Genomic DNA, 25,626 nt, shown 5'->3' on the forward strand with positions numbered 1-25,626 from the left:
TATTTTAGGAGTGGTCTTTTAAAAAGTTGATACTATTTATATTTAACACAAAGAGTTTGGGAATAATATATCCTTCTCTCCTCAAGACACTAGGAGTAAAAAGTTTCTGGAACCTAAAGTTTTCTAAAACAGTTTTAGTTAATAATGTGCTAGACTGAGAATATTTACAACAAAATATGCTTTGGGCTTTTAGGCACAATAGAGAGCCTGTGTAAATATTCATAACTTGTCCTAATGTACTCGTTCTTAATATAAATATGCTAGTTGGCAGATTTGAATAAACAGATTCTATAACACTCTGAAGAGGTTATACACATGCACCTTGAACTACAGAATTAATATTATGAAAGCTGTCTTTGTGATCACTTGTTTTTCTTTTGACCTGTGGCCCCGGGGATGCTGTCATGGGCAGCTCAGCTCTCCGAATCAGTACAATACTAGCAAATCATCTCTACCTCTGTTACACAATTCTATTTCAATATGCACAAGGTAACAGATGTAAACCCTATTGCATAACTGGAGCTCTTACTTGAAAGATTTATTTTTATTATTTTTATTTATGTGTCTAGTTAGGTGAGTGATTGACACAGGTATCCAGGTAGTCTCAGAGACTGGAAAAAGGCATTTGATACCTTGGTGCTAGAGTTACAGGCTGTTGTGATCCATTCATCATAGGTGCTGACAACCAAGCCCAGGTCCTCCGGAAGAGCAGCAAGTGCTCTTAACCACTGAGCCATGTCTTTGGGCACCCAGATTTCTCATTTTGCAAAGAATTTTAGAATTTTAAAAATGAGAGGTAGGAATTACCCTTTAATGACAATGAGCTGATGAATGTCAAAGTCATTCTTATCTTTATAAATCCTAGAACACGGTGGTGTCTAGTATACAAAAGGTTCTGGTAAGTGAGAGATGAGCAAAATAGACAACAAAATAGTTGCGATCACTAACCCAGGCTCATTAAAATGCATCCTTTATTCCTTTTCCTCCATCTCTTCTTCTAGAACCATCCTATTGATTCATAAATTCCATCGATTCTGGCATTTCATTGAGGTATTCATTCTAACAGTACATTCACTTCTTCATTCATTTACTCCAGTCTCTCTTTTATTCAGAACACTCATTCCATTGATTATACACTTCCTTCCTTCCTTCCTTCCTCCCTTCCTTCCTTCCTTCCTTCCTTCCTTCCTTCCTTCCTTCCTTCCTTCCTTCCTTCCATTGATTGGTAAAATTCATGTCACTGAATTAACTAATTAATTATATATGTGTGTGTGTGTGTGTGTGTGTGTGTGTGTGTGTGTGTGTGTGTGTGTGTGCGTATCCATGTGTGTATATGTATGATGTATGTAAATATCCTGGGCCACTCCATTTCCTTTGAAAGCAATGTTTTCCTGGTTGCTGTTTGGTTGATTTTTAGAGTGAATACCTGATCTAAATTAAGTTACTTCATAGACATAAAGTGAATGTAGGATAGTAATCTGAGAAGGAAACTTCCTTAGAACTTACCATCCAGGCCATGGACACAGACCACCAGGTGAATCCCATCTTCCAAGTTTTCCTCCTCTTCCTCTGGTGGGAAATATGGTATATCAGAAGCTAGTACGGATAAGTCACTGTACAGAAATCCTTCAATCTTCAGTTCTTTTTTAAACTTTTCTTTGGCCTGATAAAAACTGGAGAATATACCAATTAATCACAAGCCATGCTGTGTATTCCATGTTGAGCAGGGAATGAGTTGGGCTGATAGGTAGGAGTGCTGTGTATTCACAAACAAATTGTCTTCCGAACATCAAATGCTGAATGAAACCTTAGGGGAAACGCCAGCAAGCAAAGCTTTGTTCTTAATAAGAGAGAAGGAAAACATCCTCAAATAAACTGAAGAAAGAGTTTTTATTTTAAAAATTTCTATTTTAGACTTGTATTGAACAGGAGGCTAGGTAATGAGACTTATAAGACTCTGCAGTTACAGGACATGGACATTTTTAAAATTATCTCCCGAGAGGGTAAGTTCCTTTCCTCTCATACAAGCCCAGCATGGTTTAGCCTCCATCTGCTTTTTAAGAACTATTTTCCACCATTACCAACAGCAATGAAGGTTTTGGGTTTTATTTTTTTCTCTGTTTTATCTTGGTTTTATTTTCTAGTTAGTATCATAAACTACTTGGCTTGGCTTGGCTTGGGTCTGTTTCTTTGGGCCTTGGTATACTCAGGATGTCAGAAATGACTTTTAAACCCAGCTAAGATGTTGTTTGTGTGGTTACTTGACAAGATGGTGGTTAACAACATTGATTCACAAATGAGATTATGATGGTTACAGTCTTGGTTTTAACACTTCTGATAATAGCCAGTTATCTGAAATGCTTGGGAATAGAAGATTTTTAGGTTTCAGTTGGGGTTGTTGTTGCTGTTTTTAAGATTTACACACACACACACACACACACACACACACACACACACACACACACACATATATATATATATATATACTGCGATAACCTGAGGATTGGACCATGTCTATACACAGAATTAAGTTTTGTTTTCTGTATGGCCTAAGCACATTACCTGAAAGTAAGGTATTTTCATGTAATAGTTTTACTAAAGTTGAACAGAAAAGTTTCATGGCGCAAAATTCTCCACACGTGTTGTCACACCAGCCTTATCTAAAAATATTTTAGATTTCAATAGCATGAAAATACAATTTAAATTTAGATTTCTTGCCCAATAAGGGCAAGGCCCTAGTTTTGATCTAGAGCAGTACAAAACAGGTAAACTTTTGGATCTTAGCTAATGTACAATTGTGGATTTTCAAACTAGTGATGTTCTGGTATTAGCATCAGCATCCTCATCTACCTCCCCTCAGTGAAGACATTCTCTCCTCTAAAGTGTTTCTTCTGCCCCTTTTCACTCTCCATACAATCATCGCTTCCAGATAAAACCTTTGGCTCCACTGAGCACGCAGGAAGCATCTCACTTGCCCAACACTGGCCTTACTTTTGATTCCTGCAGTTAGAGCAGAGACGACTCTGACCTAGCTTTGGACAGTGTCTGGCTGGACTTCTTGATTTGGTGACCAGTGTCATAGGACAGGCATTTAATACTATTTATTACACAGAATGTTCAATGTTTATCTGCCTGGACTTTTTCTTTATGTGAAAATCAATAACTATTAGCAATTGGCAAGAGAAGAATGAGCATAAGGCACTCTGACAAAATACTTCTATTATGTGCCCAATAAAATATATAGCTGATAATTGAGGGTACAAAATGAATTTGGCACAAGCCAATGATCAAGCTATATATTCTAGGACTGAAAAAAAAATAGAGTAGTGACTTTGAGACGCCCACAATCTTAAAGGGAACTTAGAAGGCAAATATGGTGGAGTCCTGTTCCCTCAAAGGTCCTAAAATCTCCTTTTTCAAAATATGAAAAGGTGAAGTTACACTAGTGTCATAAGAGAGTGGTATATCACAATAAAAATGGAACAAAATTTCCATATCTATCCATTAAGAATTTGGTTAATAAGTCATGGTACATCCATACAATAGACTACTATGTAAACATTAAAATACTGAATGAAAATGAACTTATATAGAAAGATATTTCTCATATTTTAAATGGAAAAAATAAGAAGCATCACAATGATCCTATTTTATTAAAAATGAATATATTTAGGGGACAAATATCTATATAGAAGATTTCTATATAAAAATTATGTCATGTTGTTATGTTGGGTGATGGGCTTATTTGTAATTCTTCTTTATATTGCTTAGACATTCTGAGTTGCATGATGTGTACATTATTGCTTTATTTAAATTAACAAAAATAATAAATACCTCCATGTTTAAATAGTATGTATGAAACTGAGAAAGAAAACTTTGGGAAAACATAAGTGACTATGGACCCATGAGCTGTGAGCTATCCCACAAACTTACCTGAACATTCTTTCACTGACTTCTTCTTCCAACTTGCTGGAATAGGTAGAAACAACTCCAAAGGAGCCCAAAGGTTGATGAGTAATGGGGGCTAGGCTTTGTTTAGAAGAGTGTCCAGCCCTAGCAGGGGTCTCCTTGGGTACAGATGAGAAAGGGAGACATGTGGCAGTGCAAGACACAGACAAGTTAACGACCTCCACTGCCTTTAAGCTGTCCAGAGTAAAGGCCTCGGCGGAGTTCAAGTGGGACCCAGAGATGGAAGTTCCTGTCTTCAGCTCATGGTTTCGTGACACTTGGGAGGCAATCGTGTGAGTCACAGTGGGGCACACAGTGCCTGCTTCATGTTTGACCTCCAGAGAGGCAGTATGTCTTCTATTCAATGTCATGGTGTCATTGACACTTGATGAACCATTTTGTACACCTGTAGAATTCAAGTTGACAGCTTCAACAGCTGGTGCACTACTGATTTCAGGCACCCTGTGGTGAGACCCAGCCCTGATGTCTAAGATGCTGTTGTTGGGGACTATGTGTTTACCCCCACTCCATCCTTTATGTTTGCCTTTTGTGGTTTCGTCTGCTGCTCTATGAAAAGAACTGGTCCTAGAGTTTTCAAGCACTATAGTACATGGTACTTTTAAGTTAAGACCTTTGGTTTCAACACTTGGTATGTTCTCAGCCATGTCATCCATATAGCAGGGTCCTTGAGGACAGGACTGGTTCTCTTTACCTTTGGGGATGTCTATGTACCCAGGTCCGTGGGCTCTCTCAGAATCTAAAGCTATGTCTGCAAGGGAGTGTCCTGCCCTGACATCCTGGGCCCTGGAGCCACCATAAGAATGAGAACTGTGTCCAGGTGAACTGGTGTCCTTGCTAGAACTGTCCAGGTCTTCAGCAAATCCTCCTGTGCTCTTCATGGTGTCTGCACCTTCAGTGGTATCCTCAGGGCTGCTGATCTGGGGTGCAGAGACAGACTTGGTTAGCATAGTAAGTGCCAACTCCCGTTCCTCATCTTCAAAAGGCAAAGAGCTGATAGAGGTAAGAGAAGCCTGGATGCCACTGGGCAGACTAGTGTTGCTTTCTGTATGACCACCCTCTAAAGAGTTCCTGTGGTGGGCATGCCTTCGAATCACTTGATGTAAAACTTCACGATCACTAGGTAGCTCCAGGGCCCTGCTACGGGCCTCAGACCAGGCAACAGAACTTGGTTCACTTTCAATGCCTGAGTCAGATATGATGGAGGCTGACCTCTTGATGATGCCAGAGAGCACTGACAGATCTTCCTGCTCTTCTGAATGGTCCTGCAGGGAAGATGTGGTGTCCCAAGGTTCCATTGGAGCAGTATTCAATGGGTCACAAGGTTCAGCAGGGGTGAGCTTCAGGCTCAGCAGCATGGGCTTTCCCTCCTGGTCTGCTCCCCTTCCTAGAGTCTTGAATTCAATGGCAGCTTTTTGGTTTAAAGAAGTGGCATTATTCTGACTTATTCCTGCTACAGCTTTGCTTGGCAGAGTCTTAACAGGATCATAGCTGTCCTGAGAGCTCCCTTGCTCATGCTGTACATTAAAGCCCTGCATGGGCTCAGCTCTAGGGTGGTTCTTATTGCTAGATTTCACATCAATGTAGGTCAATGCTGGGGCCTTCCCATCATCAGGGCCTGGACTCCTCCTACGTATGTCCATATCTGAATCTCTCACAGCATCAGCCCTTGGACCAGTCCAGCATGCATCTTCAGGCTTGAGTGTTTTGCTTTGGAATTCACCAATGGTCAAATACACCTGAGATTCTGAGCACACATCCACAGGATTCTGTGTGGAGACATTCTCTTCCATCTCTGGACACCTAATAACATCCTCATCAGAGCCCAATTGGGGTGCTTTTGTAGTAGATAATGGAAGGTTCTTCCTCAATGGTGATTTTTGATTTATAATATTCTTTTCTTTCCCTTTTAGATCCATTATTGCAGGACTTGCCAGTGGGACATCAAAATTAGGATAAACACTCAAATTATGCTCTATAACAAAAGAATAAAATTGTATTGTAGTTTACAAATCAATATTATAAATTATTTAAATGCCTAATTGTATGAAAACAATTCAGCAGTCCTGTATCACTACTTTTTGAAGGGGATGACCTTCAGATTTTTTAAAGTTCTTAAGTTACAGAAAAAGTTTCTTATTCAGGGGTATACAGATAGTTTATGATAACCAGGTGACTCACGTTAAACTTCCAAATAGTTTATGTTGATGAGATAAATGAAGATATGAATGTGACAAAACATGTGATTAGTGGGTTGGGACAAGGGAAAAGAAATACCCATCAGACCTATGTGAAAAGATTACATCTATGTGAGGCCAGTGGCTCACATACTTTTATCCACATAAGAAAACATCAATCCTGTGGCTTAGATGAGCTCTTCAAATTTATAGATTGACAAGGATGGATGCCCCAGGAGAAGAAAAAGTCTTGAGAATACCAAAACATCTGACTAAGATTCAACCTATAGATCCTCTCTCTCTCCTCTCCCCTGTCTCTCTCTGTTTCTCTCCCTCCCTCCCTCTCTCTCTCCCTCTATCTCTCTCTCTTCCTCTCTTTCTATTTCTCTCCCTCCTTTTCTCTCTCCCCTCCTGTTTTCATTTTGGGGGATATGGTTGTCCTTTCTTTGCAACAATAAAACTTTAATCATGAAGACAGCTCCTTCCGGAGTTCTGTGAGTCATCCCAGAACATCATGAAATATGGGTGAATTACAGGAACCAAGAATTTGTAGCCAGTGGCCAGAATTTGCAGAATTGCAGATTGCCAGTTTGCCTGCAGAAGTGAAGTTTTGCTTGAGAGATGTTTGTGCCTGCCGTATTATGCAAACTAATAAAAGAGAAAAGGGGCTAGAAAAAAAAGGCATTTATTTTCTCTCATCATACCACTTACCTTTCATTTATTTGAGTACACTTAGCATTTTCTTCCTTCAGATGTGATGAGGTCAATCATAAGTATAGTGTTTATAGAGTAAAGATAACTTGGGAGCCTGGAAGATCTGAGCATCAACTCCAGCATTGCTATTTGTGAGCACCCTAGGCAACCACAGTCTTCAGGAAGCTTTTTGACCTTCCTCAGCTGTAGGGTAGGCAGATCCATAGGAACCCACAAGCCCTTCACTCACTCATAAATCATTGTATGAAATGATGTTATGCATGGGGTGAAGAGTTCTGCTTTCTGCAGAACAAACCCTGCAATCAGGTTATCTGTCCTATGTGTTAGATAGTAACACCACAGTGAAGCTTTGGAAAGCTTCCATAATCACACCCATCTTCAGAGGCTGATGCAGAGAACCAAAGTATGACATCTTATCTTATTTTTTTAACTATTTTCTCTCTCTTAAAACTTTGAATCCTCTTTTTCTTCTTCTCCTGTTTCCCACAACTGACCAGTAACAAACATTCTCCATGTGCACCTATCATAACCAAAGATCTGAGATGTGACTCCTGACATCTCCCACATATGCCATATAAACAGGAGGATGTGTGTCTGTGTTTTCTTTAAATTATATAAATCTCTGCTGATAGACATCAAGACTGGTTCCATTCCATGGCTATTGTAAATAGTGCAGCAATGAACATATATCTCTGTGGTAGGATTTAGAGTTTATTGGGTGCATATCCAAGAGTATGCACATGTAGGTCATACAGTGACCTATGATCATCCAATAACTTTCAGTGCAATTTGTAATTAGACTGAGGAAGAAATGAATTCTCCCTTTACCTTGGTACATCAAATGAACCTGGGGATACTTAGGAAGCATTTACTTTCCTCTGCCTGCAGCAAGACCAGTACATACCACTATACTCTTTTGAAAATCCCCCAGCATCCCTCCCACATACATGTAGTATTGTATGTCCTATGACCATGTGATGATCCACTTCCAAACTTTTGTCGCCCTAAAGGCAACAGCTTGTGTTTTATCCCTGTAGCCCGCAGGCTGACCTCCTATCTAGTACATATTTGATGAACTGTGTTCCTGAAAGTATCTAAGGCAAGAACAGGAATCTAGCAAAACAAAGAATATTGTGTTCACTGATTGCTTATATTGGCTTGAATATAATTACCACAATGATGTTTAGTTCCACCCAAGACTATACTAGCATGACTAGGCACTGGGTTGGCAAGAAAGAAAGTGGACATTTGTTATAAGAGTAAATGATCTTTTGCCTTGATGGGATTTTCCAAATATTTGGAAGCACTCAACGCTACAACAAGTTGTCTTGTTGAAAATTATGTGTGTGTGACAGAATCACATGCACGAAGAATAGAAATTTATGCTCACTGAAATATTTATCAATATCTGCAATTAAAAATACTGAGAAACAATCTACACCTAATTCTGATGTGTAAATATCAGAGGTTATTATAAGCAGTGCTTAATTTCTTCAACTGTTCACTTTTGCTGGAAATTATATAAGAGGTATGCATTAATGAAAACACAAGCATATAAACACACACACACACACACACACACACACACACACACACACACAAACTTTAAAACTTACCAGTTGGGGTGGAGGTTTAGTATAATTCAGTACATATTTGACTTGTCATACACTTACTTGACACTAGATGTCAGAGTACAACTGGAAACCAAATGCATTTTTGCAAACTTGCTATCCCTACAAGTCACCTAGCTTCCAGGCTGTAAACCTGCAGATGCAGAATTTCTGAAATGTAGCCATTTTGGTCCACTGTATAAAATGACAAGCAAAGTAGCCTGGCTTAAAACACCTGAGGAAGATACCAGAGCAGAGCCTGGACTCTGGAGTTAAGGAGTTGACTTTGGTTGCTTATTGATACATGGTCTATCTATACCTCAGTTTCCCTCTCTGAAGCTGTATAAATTACTTAAAGAATTAAATAAATAATTTGGTTAAACCACCAACATAGGGCTTGACATTTTCTGGTCATGATTATTGGGTTTCTATGGTCAAGTTACCGGGGAGAACAGAAAGGTGACATTCATTTCTTCATGTCTGGTCCTTTTGCAGTTGATCTCTGGGTTCACTGACAAACAGAAGAACCATGCTGAACACTGTTATACAAATAATAGACATAGCCTTGTTCTTTCTCTCCCTGAGGTTTTCGTTCATAAGTTCTCCTAGTTACACAGCCCACTTTCTCAAGTCCTTGACCTGCCTTCTGGCATTAAACAGGTCATTGAATTAGTGAGGAGCCACCTAGAATGACATAGTAACCATCAACCAACCAACAAAACAACTTCAATCACCACCGCCACAAAATAGGCACTAACACAGTGTCATTAAAGTTAATAAGAAATGACTATAGTTAAAACTGCACACTTGAGAGAACGAAAGATCTTCATAAGTCTTTGATCACTCTAGGGTGTGTGTGGGTGTGTGTGTGTGTGTGTGTGTGTGTGTGTGTGTGTCTGTGTCTGTGTAGGTGTCTGTGTGTGGGAAAGAGAGTATGTATGTCTGAGTCTATGCATGTCTCATTCTATAGGTAATTCCATAGGTGAAAACACAGGTACCGGGGACATTTTGATCCAGAAGGGGCCAGGTAGGCATTAACACTAACTCTTCCTTCCCCTTTAAAGAGAAAATACTACCACAATTTGCTGATACTCTTGTGAACAGTGACCACCAGGGCTTCAGGGGCACAATCTGTTAGTGTACCAGTACTTCCAATGAAAGTCCAATTCTCAAGTCTTTTCAAAACAACAGAGAAAGACAAACCTGAGACAGGGCAGTCCACATATCTGTCCTCAAAGATAACAGGAAGGGTGTTCCAGTCACCATCAATATCCAGGCACTCTGCGGGCAATGGGGGCATGCTGGTGAGGTACTCCGAGTTCCGGATGTCCAAAGATAGCTGGCTGTGGGTCTGTATCCTGTGGAGCACACAGAAAGGTAATCGACCAAACAGGATTGGAAGTTTTCAATAGTCTTACCATTCTAACCCCAAGAAAGCTTTAACAACAGTGCTTTTAGCAGATGCTGGTAATGACCATCTGCCTGTCCTCCTATCCATCTAAGATAGCCCTCAAAATGGTAATCTGCTTTGCTGAGGAACTGCTCCAAGAGCTAGTGTTGGTGCAAAGGATTGTGGTACTGGATTATACCTGACAGTGGAAGGTAATTAGCATCATGCTATTGAAAGGCTAGCTAAGAAATGGCTGCTGATCTAAAATGTGTGCTTTGGAAGAGAAAGTTAAATTTACTCATCTATTACTCCAGCATCTTTAACTTTTTAGAGTACTTAGTCTGAGTTATATTTCGGTACAGCTGAGCCACCTTAAGTGCTTTTTGTTATTATGTTGATACTGACAGCTTTTATTAGTGTGAAAGCTACTATAATTCAGGCCGTATACTTTTTGTTTCTGTTTCAAAGCTTATATTTATTCTTCCAATACTAAACATCCTTCTACCATTAAGAACCTGATTCCAGAATCTGAAGTAATTACTACTTTACCATTTAAAAGTTTGGAGGTGCATGTGACTTTAATTCCTCTGCAGAAGAGAGTAAATTCATGTTATCTCATGAAAGAAAAGCTAAGTAATGTTTTATAGTTTTTGTATATAAAAACTCAATCACTTTCCATTAAGGGAAGAGGAGAGCTTCCCTTAAGGGACTGGAGATTTGGGAGAAGCCTGAGCATATGTCTCTCTGCCTGTCTGAGGCTCTTCATGTAGCAGGCAGAACTCTGGACACTCATCCCACTTCCCGGTCATGTGGACTATCTACCACTATAAAATACTAACTGTATAACCCTATACAGGTCCAGAACAAGCTATGTAAGCATCACATCATCACCATCAACAGAAGTCCCAAGAGTTCAACACATACACATGTATGACTTATGGCATATACAGATTTCATATAATATGCATAGAGATATTAATTATGGCAATACATATTGACTTTACAGATTAAATATGTTTATCTTATATTTTCTATTTTTAAGTTTCCCTCATATACATGGGAGATTTTTTTCCTCTTATTCAAAGCTCTGGAAGTTGTTACAACTTTATACCTCTTTGAATATCTAATCATTTGGATATTATATCTGGATGGATATTAAATATGATTTTGTCTCAGTCAGTTCCACATTCTACCCCTCCTTGGGTCCCCTGAGTATGTAAAGGTGTAGCCAGAAGACATTGGCTTGTGAGCTGGTGACAGATCTGCCAGATCCACCTTCAATGAGGACAGGCACTATCTGACAGGGTGAGCCGCTAGATGGAATGTGGATGGGCAGGATGAACATTTGTTTTTCCGGAACCAGGATACCTTTGTTTTCTCTTCTCATTTGACATCATAATTCCAGGTTCTCCAACTTTTGGAACATGGGGCTCATAGCAGCACCCCAACATTCAGGTTTTCAGACTGTCAGTCATAAAACTGCTCCCACCTGGTCCCTTGGTCCCCTGGTACCAAGATTTTGAGACGTGACTGAGCCACATCCCTAGCCTCTCTGGTTCTCTGGCTTCCATATAGATTATAGCGGAGCTTGCCAGCCTGAACCTGAAGCTCACTGATTCACCTGAACTGGCTGGTCAACAAACCCCAAGGATCTCCTACTGTCTCTTCTTCTACAATGCTGGTATTGCAAGTGCTTGCCATGACACCTTGCTTCTTACATGGGGGCTGGGGATTTGAACTCAGGTCTTCAGGTTTGCATGGAAACAATGTTCCTAACTGAGACATCTCTACAGGCACAGAGGAATGACCTATTAAATGTTACACAGTGTCGTAGATGCTACATGTAACTAATGATTGCAAAGAGAGGGGAGAGTTAGTATCCCCCAGAAATGAGCTTTTTAATTGGTTAGCCCATTTGAGGTGATCAGCCCTACTGATATATTTATATGTGTGTGTGTGTGTGTGTGTGTGTGTGTGTGTGTGTGTGTGTGTACTTACACGTATATGTATATATTGAATACATACATATATATGTATAAGGAAAAGGAGACTACCAATTTGAGAGGGAATAAGGGGAAAAATAGGAGTAGTTGGAGGGAGGAAATAAGAAGACAGAAAGTGATAAAATAATATTTTGATTAAAATTAAATTTTCTCTAAGTTAAACTGTTATAAATGTCAGTACAGGAACAGTGAAAATTGAAGTATTATCTCAACTTCCCGATTATAGAATCTCTACATCATTTTTTTTTCCACAGCCATGTATTCCTCCTTATTGTGTGAAGGGCATCACAGAGACATGGAACAAACAGAAGAGGGCCAGCCACAACCAGCCTTGCCCTAAGCCCAGGCTAAATCTCATGTTAACATGTTTCATAAGTTACTCCTGATGGCTGGCCAGTTATTTTCATGATAAACACACATCCTCAGACCCATGTACACTGGCAAACATGAGCAAACACACCTCCCTCAAATCATACATTATATCTTGTCCTGTGCCATCCCAGACCATGTCACAGATAAAGATCTGTCCCAAATCCATCCATTCATTTCGCAGCCTACTGAAAGGTGGTGAAAATTCATCTATGACATAAAATCTCTTCCAGGTCAAACTATGATGGATCTTGACAAATAAGCTCACCTATGCCTCTGTATGCTGACATTCCATCATCAATCCTGATGCTAGAATGTAGTTCTGCCTCCCATGTAAGTAGGTAATTAATCCTGAATCACAACTTGTCTGTCTAGCTATAATGAACATGCATGTGTCTGGGCATACCTGCTTAGCCTCACACAGTCCCTGTTCAATATCTTATCCCAAGACTCATTCTATTGACAGCATGTATCCACCTTTCCCATGATTTTCTCATTCTGAAATGAAATCTCTTTCTGTGTTCTTGGTGACATGGTTCATTTTGACAAAAATGTATTTCCTATTGAGCAGAATCTCTCTGGTAACTTGTTGTCTACTTGATGCTTGTGTGGATATTGATGGTCAATTGAATACTTAAAATGTTGTCCAATCTATTTGCTGTATAAGACATAATCACCTTGAAAACTTCAACCTGACCTCCACTCCTATGTGAAATTGCAGGGAGACCAGGATAGACACATTCAGTATCTACTCCTCTTAAGTTAATAGACACTTCTCATCACCATTTGGTCAACATGTCTATTTATTTGTACAGAGAGATTTTGTCTGTTTGGTTCGACTCTAAATAGCCCACAACTGAAATAGTATCTGGAACACAGACAACAATATATACATACTTACTGAAAGAAGGAATCTCCTTTTATATCTAAGAAACTAGCTAAGAGAGGTTAAGGAATGCATGCCAGTTTTAGTAAAATCTATAAGTTAAAACATTTGAATGGAATTTGAAATGCTAAGGTCCAACTTCATTTTCAGGCTAATAATACATGAACTGAAATTATCATGAATCTGAGTTATTTTGTGGTGCACAAGATACCACATGATTTAGTCCTTCCTGCCCTTCCCTCTTACCTTCCTACTTCCCTCCATCCTGTTCTCCTCAAATTCAGAACATTATTGGAAGTGCTCCCTGTTGAATAAACACCTTTTATAGTCTGAGTCACAATAATCCCAAATTGAGGTCAATTGTCACTTCCGCAATTTATTTTTTGTCTCCCATTACTTTGTCAAAATCAGTCCTTGGACCACACACAATTTTCCATAAAGGACAGTTGAGGCTGGCTTACAGGAGCAAACTGCATATGTCTCTTTCTAGCTTCATACTTCCTAATAACTTATGAATGACTTGAAACACTACTGTGGGGAATTCACATGACAAAAATTAACAAATGCTATATAGAACATGACACGGTTTGGGGAGTCTAAGAATTAGTGGTTAACTATTTATGAGAATACCAACCACATCTCTTCTCTCTTCCTATGCCCTTATCTTCTTGCTTATTGTTTTTACATTGGTAACTACCTGAACGAGTTAATTTATTAACTGCCTATTTGTCAGATAGAATGAGAAACCTACAAGACAGCATTCTTTACCACATCTACTGTCCACTGGGACAATTAATGTTCACTCATTAATCACCATCTACATTAACATCACCATTTACAGAGGAGGATCTTCAGCTTGTGCTCTGTCTACCTCATGTGGATGTTCCCACTTTGTCTTTTCATCTTTTACTTTGGACCATTTTATGGGGAAGGAAACTAAGAGTGGTGCACAGGATTCCTTTCTTGCCACTTTGATAAAATACCCTACCAAAAGCTGCTTAAGGGAAAAAGAATCGATTTGGATCACATGTCTAGTTTCTAGTCCATCGTCTCAGGGAAGTCACAGCAGCAGATGAAAACAGCTGGTCAGTCAAAGTCACGATCAGGGAATGACAGATGCATGCTGCACTCAGCTTGCTTTCTCTACTCTTCTATAATCCAGAGATTTCCTGCTCAGGAAATGGTGTTACCTACAGTGGGCAGGTCATCCCACCTCCATCATTCTGATCAAGACAATCCCCATAGACATTCCCTCAGTCCAACCCAATCCAGACAATCTGTTATTAGTATTCTCTTCCCAGGTGATTCTAAATTTGATAAAATTGACAAAAACCAATCATCACAACTAGCTCCAGTTGAGAATACATTGACAACAGAAGAAAAGCAAACATTTCTCAAGGAATCACTCACTGCACATCACCAGATACCCTGTATTATGAGCATTTTGCATAGGCATCTAGAGGGCTGGCATTCCAACCAAACTGTGCCTGGAGAGTGTGATGCTTCGTTTTCATTGTCAACTTGATTGAGAATCACTTTGGAGACACACCTCTGGGCATGTCTGTGAGCACTTTTCCAAAGTGTAACTGAGGAGGAGAGATCCACTCTGAATGTGATACCATCAATAGGCTGAGGTCCCAGACTGAATACTATGGATCAAAAGAGGAAGTGAGTTGAGTACATTTCTTTCTCTGCTTGACTTAGATGTCATATGACCAGCCATGACTTCCTGCCAGGATGACCCTTCAAACTGTGGGGTGCCCTTCTTTAAGTAGATGTTCTTTGGTATTGTAATCCCAGTGATGAGACATATTAATATTAATATAGAGAGCAATGACCTTTGTGACTTTCACTTTCACATGTGTTCACACTCCCTGAGAATGAATGTACGCATTGCTGTACTTGTTGAAGACTCTAATGTTGTCCAAACAAGCTATTTTCATAAGCATATGCATTTTCCTTTCTATCCCACTATTTTGATAACCTAAAAGCAAACACTAAATGTCACCATAGTTTGCTTACAGAATAAAACCTGTGGAGGAAACAGGGTTATGTATACAAAGATGAAAGAATTCCAGGTCTGTCTTAGGCAACATGAAAATTCCACCAGTCTCTTTGATAGATGCACTGTGGCCTCTTAACTAGGCTTCCCCTTACCATTATGTTTTGAACAGATTATTCAAAATAAAATATTGGTGGCCAAAAGATTTTGATGAGGTCTCCACCCATCTTCCCTAGAGAATCTAAGAAACCTCATCTCTTATCACCACTCAAATTTCTTGATACTTTTCAATTCTTTTTGGAAGAAGGCAATCTTAAAAAGGCATCATTCCTCCTGATTAGAGATCTTGGGCTTAATTATTATGCTAAATAAATGTTTTAACTACTGCATCACTGAGCTTGTCTGACACAGCATGTGGCCACACCACCTGCTTCTATTCATTTTGCAGAGGACTCAGCACAGATGTCTGCAGAGACCTAGGAAGTCTTGATTTTTCTCTATAGAACCATAATGGCATGCAACAAAAGACACCTTTGGCTATCGACCTTCCCTGGCACCTGCAGCTCCCGCCTCCCCAGTGTGTACTTTCTTTGCTGGCACAGGACTGTAGACAGAGTGTGCAGAAGCAGCCAGCAGAGTGTCTGTTTCACAGCAGGAGATGAAAGGAAAGGGAAACGTGAACAAAGAAAGAGAGCTGAATGCCCTGGGTGGCCACTTTAACAGGGTGAAGTGGGTGTGCAATTTATTACTTACAGGTTTTCCTGAAAGGTCAAAACTGCAAGTTTTTGGTGCTCCATATAAAAGAAAGCTTCAGAAAACCTTCGGACCTGAGGGATGACAATATAAACAGCTTAATTCCTCAAGTGGATATGACCTCCATTTTCTCAACTTGAGAGTCTGGAGATTAAGTGTTGTGTTTTCGTGGAAAGAAGGCTGTGCCTGCATACAGAGGTCTGTCACAAGAGGTTTTCCACCCTCCAAAGCTTCCCACGTCTTTATAGCTCTTAGCCCAAGCAGTGTAGTATATGCTTATAAACTCACTCCTGTTCTGCTTTCATTTTTATCCTCAAGTTTTATTCTTTCTACAAGAATATGAGATTTTTCCAAACAGGTATTATAAATAAATGCACAACATGGAGAATTCCAAAAGCCAGGAGCATTTGCTATGTGCTTTGTGGACTCTGATCCTCAGACACTTATTTCTCTTGCCCAAGTGAGAAGATTCACATCACTCCATATATATTAATAACTATACATGTACAGCCAAGATGAGGGCAACACATTACTTTTGAAAGTACTTCTTCCTAAGTACATTGAGACACTTTTATTAGTTAATTTTATAAGCTCAGATATCTTCAGACATAGATAAGAAAGATGTTTTATGAATGACAGAATAGGGTGAAATAAGTAAGTGAATTTTTGATGTCACAATGATCATTCACAGTTGAGTGGGACCATTGTTGAAATCCATACATTGGCACAATGGCAAATCATGTTCCCCTCAACGAACCAAGTCTTGCAAAATTTCTCTTTAAGAATAAATGCACAGAGTCAGAGAGTTTATAGCATTTTATGATTTACCCTCAAAGCATGGTGTTCCTGGGTGAGATAAGTGGTCACTTCGGAGTGTAGAGTCACTGTCTCCAGGAATTGGGTCCACAGAGCCATCATATGGGAGGCCAGCCAGGCAAGATCCTTACTGATCTGTTCAGCTATCTTCTCCGGGTTGTTCAGCATCTGCATGGGTAAAAGAGTGTCATTCAAAGACGTAGCTCTATTGTGTTGCCTCAGCCTTCCTCTTGGGATCTTTACCAAATGCTCTGCTCTTCTATCCTTTCCCTCACATGCCATAAATAATGTGGTATTATAATACATGTCTTATGCTATATAATGTAGAATTGTGTTATCCTGTCCCTTTGAATATGGGAGCTAAGAGATACAGCAATGAGAGGAATAAACTATTTGGCAGTTCCTGTCTATAGTTTAATATTCAGGGCCCATGGTTTCATGTAAGGTTAACCCGTGTCTATCCCAAGTCGATGTCTTCCCTCTCCATGCATGCTTTAAGTGTGAGTTACTTCTAGATTTCCAGGAATATCTTGTCTAGTATGTCCTTTCTCCTTTTATAAATTGTTGCTACCCATTTTCAACTCTCTACCCTAAACTTCTAATCTCATCACCTCAGAACCCAGCTTTCCCAAATGTTAGCATCCTAGTCTAGGATTCCTTCAGCATGGCCTTTGCACTACTGCACCAAAGGGGGATCAGCCATAGCATCCTCCCTTGAACTCACACACCCAGAGAAGAGATTCTTGTACTAGAATCTACTCTGTATTTCATTAAACTCTGAACTCAGTGATTTATAATCACAATGGCTCCCACTTACTAAGACTGATCATTTTATACATGCTTCACATTCAATTCATGCAATCATCTTTTAGGTAGACTATTAGAACCATCCTTTCACAGGAAGGAAAATGGCAGTGACTTAATAGAACGTCCAATTTTCACCCAGCTAGGATTTAACTGAAGGACTCTCTAACCATGAAACCACATGCTCCACCTCAGCAGCTATTTAAAAATATCTTAGGAGAAAAGGTACTCCTTATAATCCCAGAGTGCTTAACTAGCCAGGTCACTAGGCAGCCTCTCTGTGGCTATAACCCATCATTACCTTCTTAACCATTGCTTAAACCAAGCCACTTCTTAAGGAGGATTCTAGCATGCCTTAATTACAATGTAAGTCAGTCAGACTACAGTGGGGCCTGAAACGTTTGGAGAAGACTCTTGATGAGAACATGTTGGACAGGTAACTGGTTTAGAATGGGGAGGACCATATTCTAAGGGAGAAAATTGCATTACGGGAAGGTGAAAAGATCAAATGCTCCTTGGAAGAGTGACAAGAAGCCTGCCCACTGAGCTCCAGGTTTCAACAAGACACAGCAATTACTGAGCATCTTCCTTGTCTTGCTAACATGTTTGGCAGAAGAAGGACACGTGATGAGTAAGAGTAGGCCTCTGTCTTTGTAATGTCAGAGATAGGAATATATACCAGAGAGAATGGTGTAGGGCTTTCACAAAGGCACAGCCATGCAAATCCAATCTCTTTCCCTCATTTGTCCTATGCCCCAGTTTCCTCTCTGAAGGCACAAAGCAAACAACTGCTTCCAGACACAGTTTTGTAATTGTTATTGGACGGAGGAGGTTTGATTCTGGATGAAGGCAGAGCAGGTGAAGCGGGGTATCTTAGAGTAAGAGAACAGCAACAGAGATGTTTGCTGGACAGTGAGGCTCTTAATACTCAGAGATTCTTGCTTTATTATTATGACTAGCTTCCAGATGCAAGGCTCCAGTTAAACACGGCCTCTTCTAAGAGATGCATTTACCCTTTGATAACCATTGACGACTCAGTCCCGTACAGCATCATGAGTGGTCAGAGACAGAGAAGGAAGGGTGCAGGGGAATAGACCTCAGGGACAAGTAGCATCGCTGGAAAAACTCCAGACTGGAAAGTGGGGCTTTTGAATTCAGTCTAAACAGCTCATATTTGGGTTCTTCTACCAGAATCTTCACTAATGACAGCCAATCTACTGCATCAACACTCAGCACTATTTTGCTCCTGGAAATAATCCCTGCCTTACCCAAGATGACCATGCCTCGTACCTGATACACAATCATTGAGCCAGTCATGCTGACCTACCTATAGCAGCATGCGTAGGTCTTTCTATTTGTAATACCAGACCATTGTTCAGGCAGCATCCTCTCTTTGATATGCCTTTTCCTCTTGTCTCATCTTCTGATTTCCTTTCATTACCTCTTCATCACTTTGGCATGGTCTATCATCAACCAGGGAATGACTAGGGAGTCAATTCTATTTCCCCTTATTTATGATGACACTACTTTATGCTACCAGTCTAAGGCTCACCAATCTCTCTTCCTCTTCTTGAACAGGTGTCCTTGACCCTACAGACCTTCCTCATGGTCCCTCTAACAAGTGATGCTTGCTTTGCTGCCACTGTCTCAATTTGTCTGCATTGGGAATTTAACCTCTCAGCATCCCTACGTCTAGTACAGTAGCTAATGGACATTCTGAACTTAACAACACTTTATTGCAGTAATAGGTGGATGAGCATCCTTGAGAGATGCTCTATGCCTCAATCATGTATCCCTGACTTGCTTGGCTTCTGATTCTGCCCTCCAAGCATCCCTCTCCACCACAGTGGCACTGACAGATGCAGGATGAATTCTGAGCTCAACTACCAGAGGTGAAGAGGGAAAAAAGAAAGATATTCATTAAATGAGTCTTTGGAGAATTATTTTCTCCCTAGTTGATTAAAAGCAGCTTCATATGAGGTTACAGAGGCTTCTAATTAAGCCACAGGAAGACTTTCCTAGCATCACCAACACCTGGAATTGTGTAATTACACATAACAGGTGTGGGCAGCTTTCTGCAGCAGGTGAGGGAGGGTTCTTACCTGCTAACAAGTTAGCTAGCAGTCTTAGTCCTCTGCTATCACAGGTGAGTTCTCTGGAGCAAGACTCACCTACCTACCTTGACTACTCCCAAAGCCTTGATCATCTGGGCTCTAACCACATTCACTCTTCTGCTCCCTTTATCTGTTACTCCATTCTCATTTTGTGCTATAGGCTGTGCTATATTGCAGGAAGCCAAATATAAATATAAATACATATAAATATAAATACATCCTGGAAGAAGCATTTCATTCCCTTATAGCTACATACTTAGCTATAATACACCTACAGAGTACTGTAAAAGATATGTATCCTGGGAGTCATGTAGGAGCCATGGTAACTTGCTGATGAGGTGATACCTACATTCTGTCTTCCAAGTAATCATCTTTCTTCCTGTTTCCTGAATAAACTGGGCTCTTTCAGAATGTTTCTCTATCTCAGGTTCATGTGACAATCACCAGGAGGTTCAGGTTTGTCCATATTTCCACAGAAGGCTGCATCCATCTCAGACTCTCTGAGGTGCAGCCCAGATATTAGAACTTTTAAAATGCCTCCCAGATCATCCTAATGCAAACCCTGGTCCTAACCCCCTTGTTACACTATGACCCCTGCCTTTGTGCATTCTTTGAATATAAAGTGAACCTCAGAAGTTCATGTATTTTGCCCCAGAAGTTGTTGAAACACATGAAGTGTAGGACACCTACAGCATCTGATGGACGGATGAAAGGACATCATTGTGTGGCATTGTCATCCTTGCTAAGCAATCAGACCCACATAATGTGGGTGATTAAGACCACTAGAGCTTAAACAAGGTCAGACAGTGTAGATGGCCATACTTATTGTTCTCTGTATGAGATGTTCTGTGATGCAAAAAGGAAATTCACAGTCTCTGCCACACAGGGGCATGCAGACCCAAGAGAGACCCCAGAAAACACAGCATTGTTTTCTGTGCCCTCACTATCCCTGGAAACCTCTCTATAATGCAAGTTTTACTGTACTATGAAGACCTAGAGCTGGACTCCCAAGGGACAGGCTATACAAGGGAATAGGAGATAACAGTAACCATAGCAGAAAGCATGTTACTGTTTTGAGCAAGACAATAGAGACAGAAGTCCTAAATGCACACTCAATCTAGTCTTCCATTCATTATTTGAGAATGAGTGGAATGGTGTGTTTGTGTGTGTGGCCATTATGGGGCCCTAACACTTTCTCTACCTCTTTGAACTCAAGGTCAGTGCCTCCTTAGCAGGGACTTGGAAAGTCATCTTGCTCATCTGGCCCATCTAGACCAGGGCATCCTCTCAGATAATCAACCTTCTAAGGTTTCTTCCTGGCTTAAAGCAAGGTCCTTCCAAACCCTCTGTGATGGTTAACTTCACTTGTCAACTTGGTGACATCACCTTGGATATTAGCCTCTTGATTATATAAATTGAGTTGCAAAGACACCCCACCTACTGTGGGTGGCACCATTCCCTGGGCTAGGATTCTGGACTATATAAAAGGAGACGGTGAACTCATAACCAGCGTTCATTGCCCTCTATTTCTTGATCTTGAGGCCCTACTCTTGTGACTTCCCACAGTAATGACCAACCTCCTGGAGATGCAGACCAAAATAAACACTTTCTCCTGTAAGTTGCTCTTGACAGGGCAATTTATTAGAGTAACAGGAAAAACAGGTAGGACCCACCTCCGCAACAGGTCCAACCAGCACAGAAAAAGCAAAACCCACATCTCACATTCTTGCTATGTCCTTTCTTTGGATAATTTTCAATAGAAAGGGGCAGCTCCAGGAACAACTACTGGATAATTGTGTAATTCCCAAAAGTTTGTGGGGATAAATAGCAGACAACCTTTTATATCTTAGAAAAATCTTATGTTGCTTTACTGAAGAAAAAAAAAAGAAAGAAAGAAAAGAAAAACCTAACAGCCAGGCTTACTTCTTAGAGCTGCTTGCAAGTGTCAGAAGACCCTTTAGTGCCTTGGTAAAGGGCAGGCTACCCTATTTGATTAGTTTCTTCTGGGAAGACCCTCAACATCTCCCCAGCATGGGCCCCCACTCAGATTTCCAGTCTACCATTTATATCTGGGTTCCATGTTCTCCATGCCACAGTGAAGCTGGGATGCATGCTCATGCTCATGTGTGACCTGGGCTTCACACTATTATTACCTCTACTGAAAGGAGTGCCCTTCCCTCCCAGGTGTCCGACATCCCTGTTCCTATTGGCATCTTAACTTCCCTGCCAAAGCCAGGACCTCCCCTCCTCCCTGCTCTGCTGTCCTTTGCTTATCCTCCCCGACTCTCACTCTGGCCATGTGGGCAGAGCCTGACCCGCCTCAGCAATTTCTCACTAGGCAGTCAGCGCTGGGTGGTCTTTTCCTTGGTTGTACAGAGGGACTATCTGAGGGGCCAGTGGCCAGCACAAAACAGGTGTCTTTTAAACTTTTGTAAGTTTCTCACACCAAATAAAGATGCTTCAGGACCATTCTGCTGCTGGAGACATCTGGGTTTTCCAATGTCTTCATCACCTGAAAACATCCAACTCTTCTCCATGAACATTATCAGCAAGGCTTGAGAGAAATACATTGACTGTTGCTCACCATTTGCCAGCAGGTGGTGATGTTTCATCTCTAACCAAATCCCAGCTCTGATTTGGGCGGGTTACTGAATACCCAGCAATATTCCTACCACTTAATCTTCAGGCCAGTAAATCCATTAAACAAATTAAGGAGCAGAATAAGGCCCAACCCTTCCCTGCTTGATACCTTGCACTCCATCACTTTTTAGGTTTCTTAGAAAATAAAATTCTGCAACAGAATGTGGTCACAAAATGAATCCTGTAGCAGCAAAAGAACTACAGGATTTAGTGGGACACACACACACGTGTGTGTGTGTGTGCACACACATACACACACAAGACATGAAAGCAGAACAGGAACTTGGGAAGAAGAATTACAGCCAGAGAAAGAGGGGGACATGAAAGAGGACAGTAGAGGATACAATGAATAAAATTAATTATATGAACATATGAGACTGTCAGAGAACTAAAAAAAACAAAATCATATAAACCTTCCCACAATCTGGGACTCTGCTGCAAGGGGTGGAAGTGAGCAGTAGGTCCCTTAGGAAATACGTCTGATGAAGTTATTGACAGATCTGTCCTTCAAATCTCTCACCTTAATCACTGTAGTCACCAGAGGTGACCAAATTGTCAAAGACGAAGGTATCCCGGGGACCAGGGCCACTACTATCAAGTGGAGGTTGCCCCTGCGCCTTTGTCAAGTTTGGCAATCTCATCCAATGGCTGCAAGTAGCTCAGAGACATTAAGGAAGCCCCACTTCTTAGTATCCACTGGTTATTATGAATGTGTGTGAGCACTTCCTGTCCTGTCCCTGGATGCTGAGGGGTTGCTCTGGGAAGCTTGCTGTTGTAACTGTGATAAAAGCCTAGTCACACTTTCCACCTCGAGTTTCCTCCTGGAGATCACAAGGTGCACTTCAGTCTTCAGTTCCTGGCAAGGAATACCTGAACCCCCTGAAAACTCCATAGAAATGGGAGTGTGTGCGGCTTTTGTTACTAAATTCTGTCTAACAAACTCATGAAATGTCTTTAACTAACCGCTAAGCAGCCATAGGGTAGAGGCTGCTGCCAGAAAAACAAACATACAAAAAACAATTCATGGTTAGGAGGTGAGAAATGTCCCCAGATTTCAAGGAAAGAAGAGTTTGGGGATTGAATGAATCATCAACGTCAAGGACCTAATCATGTCTCTATACTGGAGCCTCCATACATGGAAAATTAGTACTGCCATTTCTACCAAAGGATTATACAAAACAAAGTTCATTAAAAAATTGTAAAGAAGCCATTTGGCAGAGATTCAGACTCCTCCAGGGCCAGCACTTCCTGAGACCAAAATACTTGTCCAGGGTTTCATCGTCTTCTCGGGATGGCTCTTTGCCTGTCACCACTCAGGTTTGACTTACATAGCCATGGAAGAGTGTGAGACCAAGCTCTGCCAATTCAGTGACAAAGATGACCTTTGCACTAGGAATAAAAACCCAGGAGGACCTCACTGAGTATGGATATCCACCTGCTTGATGTGTCCAGGATATTCACCCTTCAAGAGAAATGAAATGTTTTGCCTTACTGGAGTAAGTTGGGACTATGTGATAATTTTCTTGGGGCCCTAGATCTGCTTCTAATATATAGAAACCTTTAAAGTCAGGGATGGGAGAGTTCCCAGGCTGGTGAATGCACCCACCTGCCTGAAGTTGGTATAGTCAACTCAAGAAACAGAAGCTCCACTCTTGCCCTCCTTTTCAGACTTTGACCTAGGTATCCTTCATCTAGCTGTTAACTTGTGCCCTTTGCAATATCCTTTATAGCAGACTGGCAAGGATTAGAAAAGTGTACCCTGAGTTCTCTAAGCCATTAAAAGAAATTGTCTCACTGGAAAAGGTTAGGATTGCAACCTCCATTTGGTAGCTGATTGGTCAAAATAGGAGAGTCCCAGAAATTGCAATGTTGCAAGACTGGGCCTTTAACCTATGGGACCTGTTTCAGACTCTAGGCAGACACTGTTTGAATTAAACTACATGGTTGGGCATGAAGTTAGTATTAAAGAATTGATGAAGATGAGACAATTCCTCATGCATAGATGTTGGAAGTTCATTCTTTTGTACATGCCCCAAAGGATGTGCCATCCTCCTACTTCATGACTCCTAGTGACTTGAAGAATTCATCCTGGCACCATGGTGAGTGGGGCATTCAGGCTTCTTGATCATTAGTTTTGGCTCGCTCCCTGGTGTTTCAGTCAACCTCCTCCTTGCAGAGGTGAGACTTCTGCTCTCTCCTGTAGACCTGGACCAGGAACCCTTCCAGTTCTGATCTCTATCATTGCCCTAGTGCAAAAGCACAAGGCTTTGGTATTCTCTCAATCCTTGATTTCATATTTAGCTTCTTTGTTAGAGCCCACTACGATCTTGCTTCATCCTGAAAAGAATTACTGACACACTACCTGGGGTTCTGCCACCATGCATGGTATCTCTGTCCAGATACGATTCCGTTCATGGATTATTCATCATCGAAAGCCCAAGAGTGAATATAGACTCCTTCACTAACCTTGTGATCCAGGGAATGGGAATCACCGTAAGTCCCCAGAGCTGACCCAGGGGCTCACAAGTAATGGAAACTTTAAAACTCTGGCTGAAATGAATCAAATTTCACCTCTTCAACAGGTGCCATAGTTCCTAAGGAGACATTCATGAAAATGCCAAAGAGAAAGAGGGAAGGGGTTGACTGTTTGACTACACTGCCTTCCAAGAACCCATACAGTGCTAGAAACTACTTGCTGAAGGAGAAATGCCCAGCCAGAGTGACACGTGATTGTGACAAAAATCCTGACGTTAGCATTATCTGCATTCTGTGTCCTGCACCATGACCCATGTGCAAAGGTCAAAACTCTGCTTCTATTTCATGTCATCAGTTTGTGTCTTCTGGTAGCTTTGTGCTGGGGAGTGTCTCATGGGGACTGGTGGCTCTTCTAGCCCTGTGTCTCTGGTAAAAGAACTCAGCTCTGTGAGCTGGTCCCCAATCCCTCCTCCACAAAACATAATAAGATTTCTTATTTTACAGACTGTTGTATTGATTCAATGGGGGAATTTCATGTAGTACATATCACATAGCAGCTGGTAACCGGCAGGCATGTGCCATACTTTTCACTGTAAGAAAGAGAGACCAACAAAAACCAGATGCATTTCATCTTTGCCTTGGTCTGTGGTGTTTATGTCTTTGCATGTGTATAGGTAGGTGCATATGTGCACAGGTGCCCATGCATGTTTATGCTTAGAGAGACCCAAAGCTGACATTGGGTATCTTTCTCAGTGGCTATCACTTTATTTATTGAGACAGGGTCTCTTGCTGAACCCTGAGCATGACAATTCTGACTTGTCTAGCTAGTGTGCTTGCCCCTGGGATACTGTATTACAGGCAGCCACCAGGTATGGCCTTCCCATTCTTTCTTATGAGTTCTGGAGAT

The 25,626-nt window shown here is 41.0% G+C and overlaps 1 protein-coding gene across 3 annotated transcripts in view; it reads right to left on the reverse strand.

Annotated features, from left to right (window-relative positions):
- Fam135b (family with sequence similarity 135 member B) overlaps positions 1-25,626 on the reverse strand; it is a 285,796-nt gene that overhangs the window by 24,463 nt on the left and 235,707 nt on the right. For 2 of the 3 annotated variants that reach the window (XM_052747946.1, XM_052747947.1), the window contains exons 10-14: positions 16,699-16,854; positions 15,871-15,944; positions 9,671-9,825; positions 3,934-5,941; positions 1,507-1,673 (exon numbers count right to left, since the gene is read on the reverse strand). In XM_052747946.1, coding sequence (XP_052603906.1) covers positions 1,507-1,673; positions 3,934-5,941; positions 9,671-9,825; positions 15,871-15,944; positions 16,699-16,854 — 2,560 coding nt within the window. The remainder of the gene's footprint in view (positions 1-1,506; positions 1,674-3,933; positions 5,942-9,670; positions 9,826-15,870; positions 15,945-16,698; positions 16,855-25,626) is intronic. The other variant, XM_052747948.1, reaches the window with a different exon arrangement.

Source organism: Peromyscus californicus, unplaced genomic scaffold, assembly GCF_007827085.1.
Source record: "Peromyscus californicus insignis strain IS unplaced genomic scaffold, ASM782708v3 Scaffold_20__1_contigs__length_68692818, whole genome shotgun sequence".
In the NCBI taxonomy this organism is placed as follows: Eukaryota; Metazoa; Chordata; class Mammalia; order Rodentia; family Cricetidae; genus Peromyscus; species Peromyscus californicus.